The sequence below is a fragment of the Neltuma alba genome, unplaced genomic scaffold (genome assembly GCF_004799145.2).
Source record: "Neltuma alba isolate B1F8T4 unplaced genomic scaffold, ASM479914v2 tig00006885_pilon, whole genome shotgun sequence".
Taxonomy (NCBI): Eukaryota; Viridiplantae; Streptophyta; class Magnoliopsida; order Fabales; family Fabaceae; genus Neltuma; species Neltuma alba.
The window spans coordinates 21556-43676 of NW_021634610.1; the positions used below are offsets into that span (position 1 = coordinate 21556).

The window sequence follows — 22121 nt, forward strand, 5'->3', positions numbered from 1 at the left end:
TTTTGATTCTAAATGTAAGATTTCTATCCACTTGTCTCTCATATTTATGCATTTTTTTCTAAGATAGTTTTTCTAATAATAGTAGTTCTACTTAATATATTTGATTAGCAAGAATATTTTAAGAAATGTAACAACTATTTATTACAAATAACTAATTTAATTTTTTTAATCTACTTAAATTAGTCAACTAACTCTTATATTTAGAACCAAAGATAGTGTGTATATATATGTATATATAAGCAATAAATAGTAGAAGGCATGCTCCTTATAACCTGCCTTTGGATGGAAGGGCTAATTTCTTATAACACAAAAAATTAATATTCAAATCTCTACTAAGAAAGTGTTCAAATTTAGTATTCCAGATAGGATTATGCTTCTCATAAGAGAATGACTGTATCTAGCCCCCCCCAAAAAAAAAAACAACATCAATACCTTCTGTATAAAAAATTAATCAAATCATTCTTACCAATAAAATTTTGTGGGTGATTTTTTTCTCATTTTTTTTCTAAAACTTGTTTTATTTTCACCTATGCTTTATTTTTTTTTCCCCTCCTTTCTTTAAAGAGTAACCGTGATTCACACATAAAACTCATGTATTATATTTTGTGATGTGTTGAGAAAGTGTATTATCAATACCTGTCGTAATAGTTGTTAATCCTTATACCTTAAATTGTCAACGAATGCTTAGTGGTCAATACAAACTTTAAAAAAAAAAGAACAATTTGGTAATTAAACAAATAAAATTTATTGCAAATGAGGTCTCTTGGGACTTGAGAATAATTTGATATTTCAAGGGACTTTTTTGTATTTAATTCCCTTGGGTGGGACCTATTTATAATTTTCTTTTATCTTTTTTCCCTCCTTTCTTTAAAGACTAATCGTGATTCACACATAATGTTTTTTGTGACTTTTAAGGGGTGTTTGGTTTACCAAAAAAACACTTTTAAAAAGTGCTTTCAAGTAAATTGAGATAAAATTTTTGTGTCACATATTTATTTTATATAACATAAAATTACTTTTAAAATAATGTTTAGTTTCCACTCAAATAGCCCATGAGTCTTGTTTTGTGCCTAAGGGGTGTTTGGATATCCCAAGAAATGCTTTTTTTTAAAAAAAATTTGTAATTTAAGACAAACTCCTCTACATATTTGTTTTGTATACAGTAAAATCACTTTTAAAACTATGATTTGATTGCCATTCAAGCATTTTTTTTACAAGCTATTAGGCCCGTGGTCAAATAATTTAGCAATGAGAGAACATACAGGGTAATAATTAAGAAGGTTCACAAGAGAAGTTGAACGAAGTTGGGTCTAGCCTTTGGTATAAAATGAGATCATTGAACCTTGGAAGCACGCTAGACTGTTGCTGCTTTTGTTGACTGATATGTGACCCAGTTCAGGGAAGAAATGAACTTTCCAAGTAATTATCTGTGTTTTGCATTTGCATCTTTTTTTCCTTTTAAAAAATAAATGAATATGGATGCCTTTTTCCTTCTTTTTCTTTATTATTTAAAGTGGAAATACCACTGAGTGAAAAGCAAAACTATAAAGTGATCAACTATATAGCACTACGTATACTACTTGTAATGTAATAATCAATATTCTACCTCCAGTCCTCAATATGAAACTAGTTAACTAATTTGAGACGATTGAAAAAATAAATTAAGTTAGTTATTTGTAATAAATAGACGTTATCTTTCTTAAAATATCATTGCTAATCAAATGTATTGACTAGAACTATCATTAGTAGAAAGATTATCTTAAAAAAAATAATAAATATAACAGATAAAGTGGATTGGGGTCTCATATTTAAAACCAAAATAAAAATCAAATAAAATATTATATTATGTACTGGAAGTAGCATTATGGTTGATAGAGCAAGATGAATTAATCATGAATATCTTCGTCGTGTGATACGTACGGCAAAAAATGATTTCATATTTAATATTTTAATCGTCACGACAAAATTGTAAGAATTGTGAGTAGCAGCAAATGTTCATTCGGAAACACACATTATTATGAGCACAACACCACAATAAAAATGACCCTACTAAAGTCGAGATTATAAATAAATTTGTCCGATAATTTTGCATATAACAACCAATATTATATCTATCCACCTAATCTCAAATTTTGTCAAAACATAACATATACCCTGATTTTTCAGAAACCCATTCATGAGTTTCTGTGAGAAACCTAGGCCCGCACTTCAGATTTCTGCGACCCATTTGGGTAAATTTTAGTTTGGTCTATTTTAGTAAATTGTTTTAGACTCGACACTAATACTATTAAAATTAGTTTGGTCTAGTTTAATTCGTGCAAAGACCAGTTAGATAACAACAAAGACTTGTTGACTTGAAGAGTTGAGTGAGGAAAGGAGCGTTGTGTTGACCCAACTAATTTCATTCTCAAACCAATCAAATTCTTTGATCATTCCACCTCCATCAATTTTTTTGAACGCCACTTCTACGCCGGCCGTTCCATTTACGCCCTGCCGATGTGCTCAAAGAAAATAAATCAACTTGACTGTCTTACCCCCACGCCTCCCTTAAAAACCAATTTTTCCTAATGACAATGATATGGGGTCGTTAGCACATTCATATTGTCTTTTAATATATACTATCTTGTGAATTGAATTTAACTTTTTGGTGACTTGATTTTACACGTAAGACTTTAATTCTATTATTTATTATTTTGCTCTAAATTAATTTATATAAGTTAATATATAATATAGTGTTATATATGTTAAAAAAATTTTAAAGAGACCATATCATATCTATTATAATTAATTTATTTATTTAACTCTTTTAATTTATTCAAATTAGTTAAATTAGCTATTATATTACCAACCAAAGAGAATATTATTTACAACTATTAATTAGAGAGCTCCGTATGTCTTTTTTTTTTTTTAAAGTTCTTTGAGAATCTCCTTTTGGACATTTTTGTTTGGTATGCGTTACAAAAGAGCTTAACTTGGCTATGCATTGTTGTATTGGATTTAGCCATCCTTTGCTTAAAAAATTTTATAATTATCAAGAGGATTATTGATGATGACTCCTACTTCATAACCTTATGTTAAACACGTTTTCTCCTAGTAATTTTATCAAAAGGAAAAACAACCAACTTTAACCCTATTTTGGTGTAAAGAGAATGGAAGGAAAGGGAGAAGAGAAATTTTTTTCAATAAAGCTGGTTTAAAAAGTAAAAAAAGAATGACCATTTGTCTCATGCCAAACAAACCTTAAAGTGTCGTAGATAGTGGCTTTACACAATGGCATATTTTTGTGTTTTGCTCTAATTAGGGGTGAAAATAAGCCAAGCGGCCTATCAGAGGTCTATGGCTGGCCTATTTCAAAATAGAAAAAGACTCAGGCCTTTTTTATGGTCTATTTAACCTAATAGGCCAAGATTAGACTTTTTGAAAAGCTTGTTAGGCCTCTCAAGTCTAGTCTGGCCTATTTTTTAATTTTTATTTTATACTTATATCTAGTTTTATTTTAAATTTTAATATATAATTATAACTTGTTTTTAATAATATTAACTGTAATTAAGATTTAAAATACTACTTATGACATTAAAATTTAAATATAAGATAATGATAAAAAATAATTATTATGTAGTATGTATATTTTATATTTTTTTATTAGCATATGTGTTTTGAAAATATTAAAATTAAAGTTTTTTTAACAGGTTTAGACTAGGTCAAGCCTTTATACAAGCCAAACTCAGGCAAGAACAAAAAGACTATTACAGGCTAGTGTGTTACTAAACAGGTCTGGCCCATTAAGGACGAAGCCTGACTTAACCTATTTCTACCCCTAACTCTAGTTTACATTTTATTGGGCAACTAAATAGGTCTGGCCTATTAAGGACGAAGCCTGACTTGACCTGTTTCTATCCTAACTCTAGTTTACATTTTATTGGGCACACAAATATCTAATCAAAATTACACATTATTCCCTTGGTCACCCTTAATTCTCTATATATGAACCACTACCACTGTCTATTCTCTAAAGCAAGCTAGCTCTTATTTTACTTCGTTAATACTGCTGTAAAGTATTAGTCAATTTTTTTAAAAATATTGTAGCTATTATTATTTATTACCGCAAAATTTATCATAAGAAATGCACCATGCATCCTCAACTCAGAAACACAATGATTGAAAAAGTTATCGCTTCATTTTCTGGAATATTTTAAATGAAGTTGAAAAGTTAAAACAATAATAGATTATTGTTTTTTATTCAATTTTTTTTACCAAAAAAGTACAACACACGCTTTAAGTTGAAGGTAATAAAATCAAAACCTTTCCCAAAAAAAAAATCAATGTAACCTACACACACCTCACGAACCAGAAAGTAAATTAAACTATACTACGACACCAACCACTAAAAACACAAAAAACAGCAAAACATTATCTATTAAGGAAAGCCTGTCCATTAGCCAATGCCTTTCTCGCTGAAATAATGGGGTGTGTGATCTTAAGAACCCTTTTTAATTTGTTAAAATGCCAACATAGAAAATGCGGGTACCATCACTCATTAATTATGGAACATTTTCTTACAAAAAAAACATCAAATGCAAGATAATCTGTAGCTCTAATTTCCCCATGATATATGCTAGTATATTCATATAGTTGGCTTGTTTGGATTAATATTAATATAAATGTGATTTTAATAAATCAAAATTAAGATAATGTTATGAATATAATAATATCTTTGTGGATGTCCATATATCTCCTATAATCTCTAATATCTCATATTATCTCTCTATCCCACAATTATCTCATATTATTATGTAATCTGTAGATTCTATCAAATGTGTAAAGTTGTGTCTATAAGTAAAGGTCATGTATAATGTATTGAACATATCTGAATGAAATGAGAAATACCCTCTCTTGTTGATCCTCTCTTTCTCTGTATGATTCTTCTCTTTATTTCTTCTTTATTTATAACAGATAAAAGTTAATTAGGGTAATATGTCATTTATATTTGGATAAAATTTTCTGAAAAAAATATTAATTTTTAAAAAAGTTTGAATAAATAATATATTAAAAATTTAATTTCAGAAAATTCAAATTTAAAAAACTAGAAGTCAGAAGTCAGAAGTTAAAAAAAATGACTTAACTTTAGTTTCACTTTTAAGGTTGCCATAGGAAAGAAGGACTATTGGCCGCCGGGACTGAGATTTTGCTCCCTGTTCTTTATTTAGTTTTTTCTTTTCTCCATGTTTCTCTTCCTTTTCAGTATTATATCCCCAAGCTCCAGGTGTCCGCTGCATATTATTGAAGGGGCATGCATCACGCAACCTGAATAAAAACTGTTCACCTTTTGTCTCTATTTGGATAGGAGGAGTTGCCATGGAACTTGGAGGCTGTAAACTTTGCTACACAGGAAAAATAAGTGCAGGGAATGGTATTGGTATCATCGTTAATAGAATATGAAAAAAGAATGTGGTGGAGGTTAAAATGTTTGAGAACAGAATAATATCTTTAAGAATAATTGTTGGTAAGGATACTATCAATATTATTAGTGCCTATACACCTCAAGTTGTGACAGAGGCATACCTTAAAGATAAGTTTTGGGAAGATATGGAGGGATTGGTTCAAAACATACCACTTGAAGAAAAAAAATTTGATCGGTGAGGATCTTAATGGACATGTTGGCAAGGAAGCAGGACAATTTGATGGGGCTCATGGTGCTTTTGATTTTGGGGAGCTTAACAATGGAAGACAATATATTCTTGACTTTTCTCTTACATATAATCTCAAGATTGTCAACACTTGTTTCAAGAAGTGAGAGGAGCATTTAATCATGTACAAGAGTAGTGCCTTGATTTCTTTTTGGTTAAGAATCTGGACAGAAGACTGTGTACTAATTGCAAAGTGATTACTGGGGATGGGGTGACTGCCCAACATAGAATACTTATCCTTAATGAACATTTCAAGAGTATTAGACAAAAGCATCATCAAGTGGTAAAACCTAGGGTTAAGTGGTGGCAGTTAAAGAGTGAGAAGCGGGAGTTATTCAAAAGGACTCTTTCGGAGGAAGGGATCTGGGAGTTGTAGGGAAATGCAAACATAATGTGGGGAGATATAGTTATAAGGGTTCGTTTGGTAGCTAAAGCAATTTTGACAGAATCTAAAGGTCGTGGTCAGAGAGATAAGGAGACTTGTTGGTGGGATAAGAGTGTACAAGAGAAAGTCAAACAAAAAAGAGATTGTTTTAAGGCCATATATGTGTGCAATAGTACAGAAAACTAGAAAAGTGTCATTTGACTTTAAAAAAGAAAGATGAAGAGAACAATGAGCGAAGCACATACTAAAGCTTATGAGGAGTTTTATAAGGAGTTAGGAACAAAGGCGGAGGAAAGAAATATTTACAAGATTGCGAAGCAAAAGGAGAGAAAAAAGAGAGATCTGGACCAAGTGAAATGTATAAAGGATGAAGATAGTAAAATTCTAGTTACTGATGGTGATATTAAAGACAAATAAGAGGCTTACTTTTACAAGTTGTTTAATGAGGGAAGTGAATGTGCGACTTAGAATTTACAGGACTTGCTAATTAGCGAAGATGATACGAATTTGGCTTTTTACTGCAAGATCCACATCGGAGAGGTTAAGGCAGCTCTCAAGAAAATAGACAATGGTAAAACCGTTGGGCCTGATAATATTCCTATTGAAGTTTGGAAATGTTTAGGCGATGAGAATAAATTGTAGCTAACAAAGCTTTTTAATGAAATTTTATGCTCTAAGAATATGCCAGATGGTTAGCGAAAAAGCATTTTAGTTCCTATTTACAAGAATAAAAGAGACATTTAAAACTATACAAGCTATAAAGGGATAAAACTTATGAGCCATATGATGAAGTTGTGGGAAAAAGTGATTGAACATAAGTTGATGTTGGAGGCTTCTATCTCAGAGAACCAATTTGGATTTATACCAAGAAGATCTACAACTGAAGCAATCTATATTTACAAAAAGGGTTAATGGAAAGATATAGGAGTAAAAGAAGGGATTTATATATGATTTTTATTGACTTGGAAAAAGCTTATGATCGTGTGCCAGGAGAAATACTTTGAAAGGCTTCAGAAAAGAAAGATGTACGAATTGCTTATATCAAAGCCATACAAGATATGTATGAGAGGGTAACTACTAGTGTAAGAATGCCTAGAGGTAAAACAAAAGACTTCCTTATTAAGATTGGCCTACATTAGAGATCTTCTTTGAGTCCTTACTTGTTTAAAATTGTTCTAGACGTACTAACCGAACTTATTCAAGAAAGAATCCCTAAGTCTATGCTCTTCACAAATGGCATAGTCTTCATGGCAGAATCAAAAGAAGATATTAACTTTATATTAGAGTTATGGAGAAAGACTTTGGAGTTGAAAGGTTTTTGCTTGAGTAGGAACAAAACAGAATATATGCATTGTAATTTTGGGACGAGGCAAGGCAGTGGTGATTTGGAGATAAAGATGAGGGATTAAATCATTCAAATATCAAAGTTTAAATACTTAGGATTTATTGTACATGAGAATGGTGAAATTGATGGAAACGTTTCTCACAGAATACAAGCTAGCTGCTTAAAGTGGACGAAAGCTACAGGAGTTATTTGCAATAAGAAGGTACCTGAGAAGTTTAAAGGAAAATTTTATCAGGTTACTATAAGACTAGCTATGTTGTACGGCAGTGAATGTTAGGTAATAAAGGGAAATGAAAATGTTGAGATGAATGTGTGGTCATACAAGAAAAAATAATATTCGAAATGAAAATATTAAAGTAAGAGTTGGTGTGGCACCTATCCAAGAGAAAATGGTTAAACACCACTTAAGACTGTTTGGACATATGCAAAGAAGGCCATTGGAGGCCTTGGTGAGGAGGGTAAATCAGATAGTATGGAGTTCCATAAAAAGGGACAGAGGAAGACTAAGAAGAATGCTCAATAAGGTTATTGAACGAAACTCGTTAGTCAACAACATATCTAAGGACTGGGTTGTTGACAACGTATAAAGGCATCGTGTGATTTATATAACTGACTCCACTTAGTGGGATAAGGCTTATTGTTATTGTTGTTGTTTTGTCTCTATTTGCCTATAAAGTAGAACTCTTATCCATATTATGTGGACCCATAATCCCAGATCTTTTCAAATAATTAATGTCTACCGTAGAAGAGATAGAGAGGATCCATAAATTTATTAGGACGGAAGCATATGTATTTATGCTTGATTCACTGATGACGCACTATAACCGACACAAAAATACCACCTATAAACATGCACTGTAACTGCATAATCTTGTCCAAATCAAGAGGCCACTTTTGCTTTTGTTTTATACCCAGTTGCAAGCAAAGTACATGGTCAATAAGACTTTATTCCACGTCCTCTCATTATACAAGTCTTTCTCCTTAGGAGGCTACCTCACACACACACGTACACATAAAAACCAAACACTACTTATATTCTGTGTTCTGATAACATCAAGTGTTGAGGACGATATGGCAAGCAACCACCCTCGCCAACTGGCAGCGATTCCCCCCAGTAAGATGAAGCAGAGAGGACAACGTAGGATGTTTTCAACCTCGGACAACACTGCCATAATGAAGCAAGTTCAAGCCACTCATGCCTCTGATGGTCGTGAAGTTGATGTCAAGCCTGTTCTCCAAATCATAGAGGAAATCTTGATTAATGTCATTGGCAGTGCCGTTGATGGTGATGTTGATGTATTATTTACCATTTTGTGTTTTTATGTCCATTTTTATCATTTCTGTGTTATAATCAAATAGTAAACTAAGCATCTAGCTGTGTGGTGTATTTTGTTCATAGGGGAAAAGAGAACATGCTGATCCTATGGAGAAGGCTGCTATTTTTGCTGAGTTGGACATGCTTGATACCTTGTCCTTTATCATATACAAAATTTCCTGCGAGGTTGTTTTCTTATGCCAAAATATGCAAAACTTTAACCAAAGTTATGTTTATTTATTACTATCGTTAAGGTTGAATGGATTTTCTAAAAAAAGAACTGACAATTTTCCCTCCCCTATTTTCTTTTCTTGCTTTTCCCGAGGGCAAATAATATATACTTATCTTGACGACTACGGTAATTTAAGTGTATACCCTTACTATGAAAATACTTCTACGAGCATTAATAGTTCTGTAACTCGCCATTCAGTGTGATAATAACGTTAATTTTCTGCCTCTAAACGAACATAGGAGAGTGAAAAGTTACTGTGAAAACGGATTGCATGACTATAAATGTATATTGGCAGTTATGTTACCGGTGCCAAAGAGGTGGAGATGTACATATGACAACCATGGGGATCCTAAACATGTTGTCTAGCTCTTCATGGCATGCAAAAGTAGTGCTAACTTTATTAGCCTTCGCTGTTAACTTTGGAGAATTTTGGCTCGTTGCTCAATTGGGTGCTACAAATACACTTACTAAATCTGTGGCACTGCTCAAGCAACTCCTTGATCTCGTAGGGAACTATGCCTATTTGAAGCAGCAATTTGATACACTGATCAAGCTAGTGAAGGCGATTCTGGATGTGACTAGATGTATCATTGAGTTCAAAGATCTACCCTCTGAGTACATTTCAGAGGACACTCCTCCAACATCCGATGCCAGTGCTCATATTCCTGTTACCACCTATTGGACCATCCGAAGTATCGTGGCTTGTTCTTCGCAGATTGCAAGTCTCGTAGGATTGAGGAACGAGTAAGTTTGGAAGCTCTTACACTCCATCCCCTTACTTTAATCAAGAAGTGACTAATAAGCTCTGTTTTTTTAATGGTTATAATGATTATAGGTAGGGATCAACCCCCACGGAGGAATGGGAACTGTCAAGCTTGGCACATAAGATGAGTAGTATATATGAGCATCTTCAGAATCAACTGGCCATCTGCTACTAATACATAGGTGAGAATATCAGAATTAGCATTTTAGTGCAAGAATCTTTAATCTGAATCAACATAATATGGTTTATAAGAATATCTATGGAAGTGCAGATGAGAAGAGGCACATCGAGGCCTTTCGCAATTTGGTTCGTCTTTTTGAGACAGCCCACGTAGACAGCATGAAAATTTTCAGGGCATTGATATACGCCAAGGAAGATCCACCCCTCTCGTAGATGGTTCTACCAAAACAAGGGTTGGCTCTAAATTCCTGTACTTTTACTGTTCTACATATGCATCTTAAACCCCTATCATTATTCTAAAACATTTCATTGGTTAAATTTTAGGTTAGTCTCGAGGTGCTGAGAAGGAAGCATGTGTTGCTGCTGATATCAGATCTTGATCTCTCACAAGAAGAGATCATAATAATTGATAACTTGTACAAAGATGCAAGAGCAAGGATTGTGATGTACTACGAAATGGTGTGGATTCCGGTCTTGGACAAAGCGACCTGGAATGATTTGGCTCGACAGAAGTTTAAACATTGACAAGCATTAATGCCATGGTACAGGGTGAGGGACCCGCTGATTATTGAATCATATGTGATAAAGTATATCAGAGAGGCGTGGAATTTCATAAAGAGAGCTATCTTAGTGGCCCTTGATCTGAAAGGCAGGCTATGCTCTCCCAGTGCCCTCCACATGTACTGGATTTGGGGCAACGTGGCCTTTCCCTTTACCCGTGAGAAAGAAGAATCCTTGTGGAAGTCAGAAATCTGGAGCCTTGAGCTGCTTGTTGATGGCATTGATCCTACAGTTCTAGAATGGGTAAGTCTTCATACACCTTCACCTGTGGCTTGAATTCGAAGAACAACCTTCTTACTGACGTATAGATATTATTGTGATTGAATTGTGTAACAAATGAAAGAAAGGAAATACATATGCCTGTATGGAGGTGAAGATCTTGATTGGATTCAAACATTCACAAGCACTGCAATGAGTGTGGCGAGAGCTAACAACCTGTCATTGGAGATGGTTTATGTGGGGAAGAACAACACCAAGGAGAGGATGCTAAGAATGATCAACACGTTTGCCACCAGAAATTTCAGCTACTTCTGGCCGAACGTCACATCCATATGGTTCTTCTGGACGAGACTAGAGAGCATGTTATACCCAAAACAACAGCACAGGAAAACAGTGGAGCACGACCAGATTTTAAGTGAAGTGATGTCGGTGCTGAGCTTCGACCGCAGTGATCAGGGGTGGACCATATTCTGCAGAGAAGCACATGAAATGGCGAGAGCCAAGGGAGACGCGGTGCTAGCATGCCTGATAGAGATCAAGAATTGGAAGGAAAGTGCAATAAGAGAAGGATTCATTCCAGCCATGAATGAATATCTAAAGCAGCTTCACCAGCCAATGCACTGTTATCGCCTCATACTTCCGGGCAGCACTAAGGAAATTCCAGAGAATGTGGCGTGTGCTGAATGTGGGCGTCCAATGGAGAGGTACTTCGTGTATTGCTGTTGCGTGGAGTAAGAGGCACAGAACATTATATAAAGGCGTTATATATACATATATATATATATATATGTTGCTTGGCGAAATAATGTGCTTGGTTTGAGAGCTAGTGGGAGCAGTATTCTGAGCTTGAATCGTTGTGGTTGGTGTAGTTAGCTAGGAATGATGAAGATGTGAGGTTGAAGAAGGATGATGTTTGTGTGTTTGGCTTTAAGGGCCCCAAGCGTGTAGGTTTGGTACTGAAATAAAATACTTGGAATGTGCATTTTCACTATTTTCTCATTCTTTCTAAACGCCTTCTTCTCGTTATCTATTGTAAATTTTATTTAGAAATATTAAATCCACCCTTATATATGTTCGTTGTAGTTTCTTTCACACTAAACTTTAGAGGATCCATTCTTGTTGAATCCAAGCGGACGGTGTTCTTGCATCAGAAGGGGAATAAAACAATATGACATCATCTTATTTTTATTTTTGTTAAATCTTTTTCTTGTTAAACAGCTGAAGTGTTGGTCCCGGCCGCTGGGCCCAAAAAGGCCGAAACCATGTGGTTGGCATATAATAGCTTCCGTATTTAATGTAAGAGTTTATTTAATTTTTATTTTAATTTTAAATATAAAATTTTAATTTATTTTGTCTTTTAGATTTATATTTTTTTTTCAATGGTCCTTCTAATAATAGTAGTTCTAACTAATACACTTGATTAACAAGAATATTTTAGAAAAGACAACACTTATTTATTACAAATAACTAATTTAATTTATTTTCTAATTTACTCAAATTAATCAACTAGCTGTTATATTTAGAATCAAAGGTAATATATATGCAAACAATAAATAGTAGAAGGCATACTCTTTATAACCTGCTTTTGGGTAGAAGGGCTAGTCTTTTATAATACAAAAATTAATATTCAAATCTCTATTAAGAAAATGTTGAAATTTAGTATTCAAAATAGGATTATGCTTCTTATAAGAGAATGACTGTATCCACCCCAAAAAAAAAAAAAAACAACATCAATACCTTTTGTAATACAAAAATTCATCAAATCATTTTTTCCAGCGAAATTTTGCGGGTGATTTTTTTCTCAGTTTTTTCTAACACTTGTTCTATTTTAACTCATCTTTTATCTTTTTTCCCTCGTTTTTCTAAAGACTAACCGTGATTCACACACAATTTTTTTTTTGGACTTTTAAGGAGTGTTTCGTTTACCTAAAAAATACTTTTAAAAAGTGCTTTCAAGTAAATTGAGATAAAATTTTTGTATAACATATTTATTTCATATACAGTAAAATTACTTTTAAAATAATATTTGGTTTCCACTCAAACAGTCCATGAGTCTTATTTGAGGCTTAGGGGTGTTTAGATATCCCAATGAGTACTTTTTAAAAAAAAAATTCACAAATTAAAACAAACTCTTTTACATATTTATTTCATATATCGTAAAATCACTTTTAAAATCATGATTTAGTTTTCACCCAAATATCTCTCTACAAGCTATTAGGCCTGTGGTTTTTGACCAATGAGAACATACAAGGTAATAACTAAGAAGGTTCATAAGAGAGGTTGACTGAAGTTGGGTCTAGCCTTTGGTATGAATATAAAGGGGGTGTTTGGATGAAACCAAACCATGGTTTGGAGAATAGATTCTGGGGAGAATAAATTTTGTGAAGAATAGATTTTGTGAAAAAGTGATTCTGAGAAGTGAGAGTGTTTGGATAATTGTTATCAAAAGCACTTTTTATATATACAAATTACTAAAAAAAACATAAGTTAATATAATAATTATATAAAAGATAGATTTTATGATATATTTTAATTTGAAAGAATAAAATTGCTAATAATGTATTTTTTACCCACATAATTAATAATACATAAGATAATATAATTAATGAATAATTAATATGTGTATATATATTTATAAGATATAAGATTGATATTTTTATAAAAAAATTAATCGAGGGATGTTAAAGTCATATTATTATTGAGATTTACTCTGATAGGCACAATCATACTCTCCAATTTGAGCCAAAAGCAGAATGGATTCACTTTTCCTGAAATCATGGTTTTGACCCAAACCATGGTTTCAAATTATGGCATCAAAATTGATGTTGTTTGGGACATTCCACCCAAACCATGGTTTTGGAAGTCACCCAAAAATAAGTAGTTTTTAAAAGAAAAAATTCACAAATTAAAACAAACTCTTTTACATATTTATTTCATATATCGTAAAATTACTTTTAAAATTATAATTTAGTTTTCATCCAAATATTTCTTTACAAGCTATTAGGCCTGTGGTTTTTGACCAAATGAGAACATACAAGGTAATAACTAAGAAGGTTCATAAGAGAGGTTGAATGAAGCTGGGTCTAGCCTTTGGTATGAATATAAAATGAGAACATTGAACCTTGAAAGCACGCTAGCCTTTTTGTTGCTTTGGTTGACAGGTATGTGACCCGGTTCAAGGAAGAAACGAACTTTCCAGGTAATTATCTGTGTTTTGCATTTGCATCTTTTTTTCCTTTTAAAAAATATACGAATATGGATGCCTTTTACCTTATTTTTCTTTATTATACACCACTAAGCGAAAAAGCAAAACTATAAAGTGATCAACTATATAGCACTATACTACTTTTAATGTAATAATCAATATACTATGGCTAATAGAGCAAGATGAATGAGTCATGAATATCTTCGTCGTTTGACACGTACAGGAAAAAACCAATTTCATATTTAATATTTTGCTCTTCACGAAAAATTGTAAGAATTGTGAATGGCAGAAACACGCATTATCATGAGCACAATAGCACGATAAAAATAATCCTGCTAAAGTCGAGAATATAAATAAATTTGTCGGATAATTTTGCATATAATAACCAATATACCCATCCGGTCCTTAATATAAAACTATTTAACTAATTTAATTAAATTAAGAAAAATAGATAAGTTAGTTAATTATAGAAAATATAACATGTTTTTTCTAAAATATCATAATCATCTTTATTAATATCCTCTCTCCCTCTTCTGTTGAATTATGATTGAGAAAATATTCATAAGAGTAATTTAGAAAAAATTAATGAATATGAGAAATACGTTTTATATTTATTATCAAAATCAGCTCAATAATTAAGTCCTATATTAAAGATCAAATGAGTATTATATCTATCCAACTAACCTTTTGGCAACAAAAAAAAAACTAACCTCAAATTTTGTCAAAACATAACATATACTCTGATTTTTTTCATCCACATTCAAAAAACTTAAAGACGTCGAGAAATTCTTAGATACAATCAGTATACCACATCAACTAAACTCTCTTCAATAAAAACGCAACAACTCAGTTAGTTTTAATCTTATGTGCCAATTATTTAATTTACCTTTTTTTAACGAAAAAAGTGTTTAGTAATATAATACCCCAACATCGCATGAGATCGGACTCTCCATCCTTCCCCATCCTTGGGCCGTATCCACAGCCTCTCTTCAAGGAAAGCTTGCGGAATAGTTTCCCTCTCTTAATTTTCTTCTCAGGTGTCGGGGACGATGGCCAATTAGTGCTGTGCTGGTTGCTTCTTTTTCAGAAAGCCATTCATGGGTTTCTGTGACAATCTTAGGCTCACACTCCAGACTTCCGCGACCCACTAGGCTAAAACTTAGTTTGGTCTATTTTAGTATAAATTTAGAATCTGCAGAGATCATTTTCGACTTGACACTAATTCTATTAAAATTAGTGAGGTCGATTTTAGTTCATGCAAAGGCCAGTTAGGTTACAACAAAGACTTGTTGACTTGAAGAGTTGAGTGAGGAAAGGAGCGTTGTGTTGACCCAACTAATTTCATTCTCAAACCAATCAAATTCTTTGATTATTCCACCTCCGTCAATTTTTTGAACCCCACTTCTACTCCGGCCGTTCCATTTACGCCCTGCTGACGCGTTCAAATAAAATACTTCCTCCTGTCATAATTCTACACAAACGAAGTCTTGTTATTAAGACTGAAAAGTAGTGAATTAATTTGACTGACTTATCCCCATACCTCCCCAAAATACCAATTTTTTCCTAGCGACAATGATATGCCGTCGTCACTCGTCAGGACATTCACATTGTTTTTTTGAATTGAATTTAACTTTTTAGTGATTTGATTTTACACATGAGACTTTTATTTCTATTATTTATTATTTTGCCCTAAATTCATTTATATAAGTTATAAGTTAATATATAATATAGTGTTATATATGTAAACATTGAATTGAAGGAGATCATATCATATCTATTATAATTTATTTATTTATTTAACTCTCTTAATTTACTCAAATTAGTTATTATATTATCAATCAAAGAGAATATTATTTACCACTATTAATTAGAGAGGTTTTTTTTTAAAAGAAAAAAAAGTTCATTGCGAATATCCTTTTGGACATTTTTGTTTGGTATGTGTTACAAAAGTGCTTAACTTGGCTATGCATTGTTGTATTGGATTTAGCCATCCTTTACTTACACAAATTTATAATTATCAAGAGGATTATTGATGATGACTCCTGCTTCATAACCTTATCTTAAACCTGTTTTCTCCTACTAACTTTATCAAAAGGAAACACAGCCAACTTTAACCCTACGTTTGGTGGAAAGAGAATGAAAGGAAAGAAAGTTGAGAAAAATTTTAATAAACTTAATTTAAAAAGTTAAAAAAAAAAGACCATTTCTCTCATGCCAAGTAGGATTAATATTAATATAAAAGTGATTTCAATAAATCAAAGTTGAGATAAAAGTTGATTAGTGTAATGTGTCATTTATATTTGGATAAACTTTTATGAAAAAATATTAATTTTAAAAAGGTTTGAATAAATAATATATTAAAAATTTAATTTCAGAAAATTCAAATTTAAAAAATGACGTAACTTTAGTTTCACTTTTGTTCGCAAAAAATTTTAAAATACCTTTTACTCAGAAAGCAAATTGCCGCTAAAAACATGTTAAGCATCCTTTTGTTTCTCATTCAATTAGTTTTTTCTCAACTGATCTGTGAAGCTTCATAAGGCTATGCCAAACATGCATTGTAACAAGACAAAAGGGCGTCACACACATGTATATCACTACATAAGTCTCTAATTATCACGATATGATACGAGTATACTTATAATTAGTGTTAAGTCATGCTCGTCCACAGAAAACATAACAGCTTCAAGATTCTTTGATTTAAAAAAAGGGGATATACAACTTTTCGTCCCTCAGATTTAAATCCATTTAGGTTTTAGTCCTTGAAATTTGAGATCCGAGATATTGGTTCTTGAAATTTATTCCGTCACAAAACGTTAGTTTTTGGAAGTCAGATGCCGTTACACTTTACTGAGTTGGCACAAATGATGTCACTGTGATGATTTGGCTTCTTACTTAGTCACATGGCATGGGGAGTTAAATATCTGACTGCAAAAATTAAAAAAAAAAAAAAAGAAAGAGAGAGAGAGAGAAGGGCCTCTGCAGAAGTTATGCCACGCCTCCAGCTTCTGTTCCTCGCCTTCAGTAAGCGCCTCGTACATAGAAGTTGCAACGCTTCTTGCAGCTTCTCTCATCTCCGGTAGCCTATCATTCAGCAGATCAGCCGCCACTTTGATCATCTCTCCCAACCCAAACTCCCCCATTTCCTCGAGCCCCTGATGGTGAGGTCATGTCATGTAATTTTTGAAGTAGAGGAAGAGGGGTTATTGAAGCCACCATTGAGGTCAGAGCCTTATCTGCCTCTTCACACACAAACCATTTGTCCTGAGACGCTTTTAGCAGCAGCTGCAGAAGCTGTTAAGATTCGACCCTTCAGTTAACCGCAATCCATCCATTCACAATATTAATAAACGGAAGCAAGATCATGGGAAAGGAAAGGGAGTCACACCAGGCTGTCAAATGCATCAGAGGTGGAGGGATCCAGCAATTTATCACCAAAGGATTTGAAAATATCAGAAGCAGCCATAATAGAGGTTTTGCACAGAGCACTTCGAGGATTTTTCATTGCCTTGGCCACCACCGACGCAACTTTCCCCCTGTTTCACAATTTCAAATCATATATTTCAAGAAACCCAAATATACATGCCTATACTAAAATGGACAACGTGCGCTGCGAAAAATTGTGAATGCACGACCCAGACCAGAACAGGTTACTTGCAGTTCTGGGAATAGAAGAGAGAAGTGGTACAACTTCTATGTCATTTTGAACAGAGGCCCTTCAGTCTCCCTCTTTTTTTGTTTTTCTTTTTTTTAATTTTCCTAGTAAGATATCCAGCTTCCCATGTTATATGCCCAAGTTAGAAGCCAAATCATCATAACTGATACCGTTTATGCCAACTCAGCCAAGTGTAACAGTGTCTGACTCCCAAGGACTAATGTTTGCAACGGAGTAAATTTCAGGAACCAATATCTCGGGTCTCAAATTTCATGGACCAAGACCTAAATGGACCTAAATTTGAGGGATGAAAAGTTGTATTTTCTCCACAAAAAATTAAACAAACATAAAGCGCATTAATTGGCTGAATAACTTTTTGACACAAATTTAATAAAATCTTGCAAAACATGTATTAATAGGTTGAAAACAAAACATGATATTAAAGAGCCGATCTTTATCTTTACTATGTTAAAAAGTGACCGTCATTAACTCTTTTTTTAAATTTTCCCAAAAAAAGAAAAAATTGGTAAAAAAATCATTGTTTGAAAATTTAATTAGCTAAATAGATTTGAATTTGAGCAAGTATAATTATAATTCATGAGCATAACATATCTTCTACTGTATGCAGCATATTATTAATGATGCGCAACAATTATCAATACACAAGTCACTAGAACACAGTGAAAGATATGCTACACATAGTGAAAGATATGTTGCACTCATTAATCATACTTGTACACGTTCAAATTCAGGTTTTTTTCAGCTAATTAAATTTTCAAAAACAAAATTTTAACCAGTTTTTTCGCAAAAACAAACTGCACCATTGATGTGCTTGCCTTGTGGGTGACCGCTGATATTGAAGTTTTCTGGGACCCTCGTACCGCTACATTATTGAAGGTTTTTGTTTTGTTTTGTTTTTTTGCCAGTAGGATTTAGCAATTCTATTAATGGCTTGAGAGGATAGTCTTACTAAATTTTTCTTTCTGCCAATATATACTTTAAAGACAAATTATAGCTAAAATAAATAGTCCTGAAAATAGTTAGTATAATCTAATAAACGCGTAAATTATACGCCTCGGTTGTATAATGAAGTTTGAAAGTGTTTCAAAAGCCCCGATGGGCACGTTACTACCACTTGTACAATAGCACTGAGCAAGATTATCAATCAAATGATGCAAATACAATGCATTTTCTACTTTCAAATAAATTCTAAGTTGAAGGTTAAGACTTATAGATCAGTTAATACGTTAAAGGATTTAGTTAGATCCCTTACCCTCATTTTATTTTTTATATGCATCCAACACTTTAATTTTTTTTTTTTGGCATTTAACATCCTAATTTTATTTTAAATCCCTCAATTATTTATAATTCACAACCCGTGCAACGCATTTTCTAGTTTAGTATTAAATGACACTAAAAATAACACTAAAATGCTAGATGCACCAGAAGAATAAAATTAAGGTACTGAATGCATCATAAATAAAATTATGATGTTAGGTACATCATGAAAAATAAAATTAGGTGCTGAATCCACCTTTACTATACTTTAAAAAGATTTTTTTTTTTTGTATAACTCAGAGTATTTTCAAATTACTTTAGACTTGATATTAAGTTCTGTTGGGTCAGGAGCGTTAAAGAAAGCCTTCCCAATAGATACTCTACCTAATATTTAAACTTGTGTTATCTTTCTTGTAAGGATGAGATTATTTACCATATTAACTTATAGTTTATTAGTTTGATATAATATTTGATCTCTCAAATTTATTTTGATTTTGGTTTTGATAGCTCAAATTTCAAATAAGTTTTTTGGTCGCTTAAAAAGCAAAATAATCAAAAATTTTATTAAATTATAAGGATTAATATTTTAAATAAAAAAATTTAAGAAACCAAAATTAACAACAAATTTAAGAGGCTAAAATTTGTATTCAACCTCCTTCATTTCTTTAATTTGTTGACTCCTCGAATTAAATTATAGCGTATATTTAAAAAAAATGAAAAAAGAAAGTAATAAGGAGGACCAATAAACTTTGCCCTTGACATTTGACCCGTTCAGCACTCGGATTGGAAGCTTGATAAAAAAATTCCAGCAGTGGAGCCCAGTGCTGCAAGTATTCCACACGGTTAGCCGCTATAAGAATTATCAAACGAGCAAACACTCACATAGGAAGCAGCCTCATCTTCCCCCTATCCTCGCCTTCATCTTCCTTTGTTAATGGCTCTCCCTCCTGCAAAATCACACCTCTTACTCTTTTCATTATTCTCCCTTCTCTTCATCATCCATGCCAAAATTGATATCGATCCTTCAGATCTCAAAGCTTTCTTGGCTTTTCAGAAGCAGTTGGGTTTCAACGGTCAACTCCACCCGTTGACCGCACACCCATGTAACACCGACGGTGTTTTCTGCGAGAGGAGGCTTTCCAGTAATGAGAGCTATGCTCTCAGAATCACCAGAATCATCTTCAAGTCTAAGAAGCTTAATGGTGTCCTGTCCCCAGCGATTGGGCGTCTCTCTGAGCTCAAGGAGCTTTCTCTTTCGGACAACCAACTCGCGAGCCAGATTCCACCTCATATAGTTGACTGCCGGAAGCTGGAAGTTCTTGACCTCGGAAACAACCACTTCTCCGGCGAGGTCCCGTCTGAATTGTCCTCCCTCATTCGCCTTCGAGTCCTTGACATATCTTCCAACAAATTTTCTGGGAATTTGAATTTCTTGAAGTATTTCCCCAACCTGGAAAGTCTCTCCGTGGCGGACAATCTCTTCACGGGGAGAATTCCGGCGTCTATACGTTCATTTCGCAATCTCCAACGGTTCAACTTTTCTGGGAATCACTTCCTTGAAATTCCCGGGCCATTGATGAAGAGATTTGGACACTCAGCATCTGATATCCCCAGAAGATACATCCTTGCTGAGAATTCAGCTCCAACAACAAGTGAGGGAACTTCTGCTAATGCTCCAAAATCCAGTAGGAACCATTCTAATCATTCAGGGGCTCAAGCTTCTCCAGCTCCAGCTCCAACAGCGCATCACGAACACAAGGAAAAAGGAGGAAACTAGGTGGGTGGATTCTCGGATTCCTAGCAGGAGCATTCGCTGGGAGCATATCGGGGTTAATATTTTCTTTGCTGTTTAAGTTGGCCGTCGCTGTGCTCAAAGGTGGAGGGAAGAGCACAGGCCCTGCAATTTATAGTCCATTGATTGCAAAGGCAGAGGACTTGGCTTTCCTGGAGAAAGAAGATGGAGTGAGTTCATTAGAAATCATTGGAAAAGGTGGCTGTGGAGAAGTTTACAAGGCTGAATTACCAGGAAGCAACAAACTTGTTGCTATAAAGAAGGTCAAGCAACCTCCAAAAGATGCAGCCGAACTGTCTGAAGAAGACAGTAAGATTCTGAACAAAAAAATGCGTCAAATTCGCTCGGAGATCAACACGGTTGGTCAAATTCGACATCGAAACCTTCTACCTCTGCTAGCTCACGTGTCAAGGCCGGATTGCCACTACCTTGTATATGAGTACATGAAGAACGGAAGCTTACAAGATGTGCTGAATCAAGTTCAAGCAGGCGTAAGAGAGTTAGATTGGTTAGCACGTCACAAGATTACAGTTGGCGTAGCAGCTGGCCTCGAGTACCTTCACATGCACCATACTCCTCGTATAATTCACAGAGATCTCAAGCCCGGAAATATTCTTCTTGATGATGATATGGAAGCTCGAATTGCAGATTTTGGGCTTGCAAAAGCAATGCCAGAAGCTTATACCCATGTCTCAACTTCAAATGTGGCGGGAACGATGGGTTACATAGCACCAGAATATCACCAAACAATGAAATTCACTGACAAGTGCGACATATACAGCTTCGGGGTTGTTCTTGGCATCTTGGTGATGGGAAAGATTCCATCTGATGCGTTCTTTCAGGAAACAGAGGAGCTGAGTTTGGTGAAGTGGATGAGGAATGTGATGACTTCAGCCAATCCTACTAGGGCCATTGATGAAAAGCTCTTAGGCAATGGATATGAAGAGCAGATGCTTCTGGTTCTCAAGATTGCTTGCTTTTGTACTCTTGATGATCCCAAGGAGAGACCTAACAGTAAGGATATCAGATGCATGTTGTCCCAAATCAAACACTGATAGTGCTCCTACGCTCCTGAAGAATGTCGAATAATAGCATGTAATGCTTTTGTTATAAAGTGTCTATGATCACGCTAGTCTACCTTTAGTAGGTGTGTTGTGTCAAACGCAAGACGACACTGTAAAATATACAGTTTCTGATTACATAATGTAAGATATTTCTGTGTCTAAATCCTGGTAAATCATCATGTATTGTCCAGCTTTTCTATAGAATTCATCTGGACTTTGTTATGATTAAGAACAAGAAACAGCCCCTCGCATTTCGAGTGTTTACTTTTTCAGTGCGTCAGTGAGTGCTAAAACTGACAGAATATTCCTAGAGTGAAGCTAAAGGGATGTTCCTGTGTTAGATCTTGAGAGTTAGGACAGAAATAAAGGGGAAGAGAAGAGAAAGAGAAAGATAAGGGGGGGGGAGAGCCTAGAACCTAGAATTTTAAAATTCTAGGAGA

General features: G+C 33.9%; 1 protein-coding gene and 2 pseudogenes across 1 annotated transcript; 2 read left to right on the top strand and 1 right to left on the bottom strand.

The window, feature by feature from the left end:
- Positions 1–8488: 8488 nt before the first annotated feature.
- On the top strand, positions 8489–11422 carry LOC114751371 (protein SIEVE ELEMENT OCCLUSION B-like; annotated as a pseudogene).
- Positions 11423–14691: 3269 nt separating this feature from the next.
- Positions 14692–18033, bottom strand: LOC114751372 (uncharacterized; annotated as a pseudogene).
- A 1682-nt stretch (positions 18034–19715) lies between these two features.
- LOC114751369 (leucine-rich repeat receptor-like serine/threonine/tyrosine-protein kinase SOBIR1) lies at positions 19716–21945 on the top strand. Its single transcript, XM_028940054.1, is given in 2 exon segments — positions 19716–20588; positions 20591–21945. Coding segments are annotated over 2 exon segments (1911 nt in total). The 5' UTR covers positions 19716–19759; the 3' UTR covers positions 21673–21945.
- Positions 21946–22121: the final 176 nt, after the last annotated feature.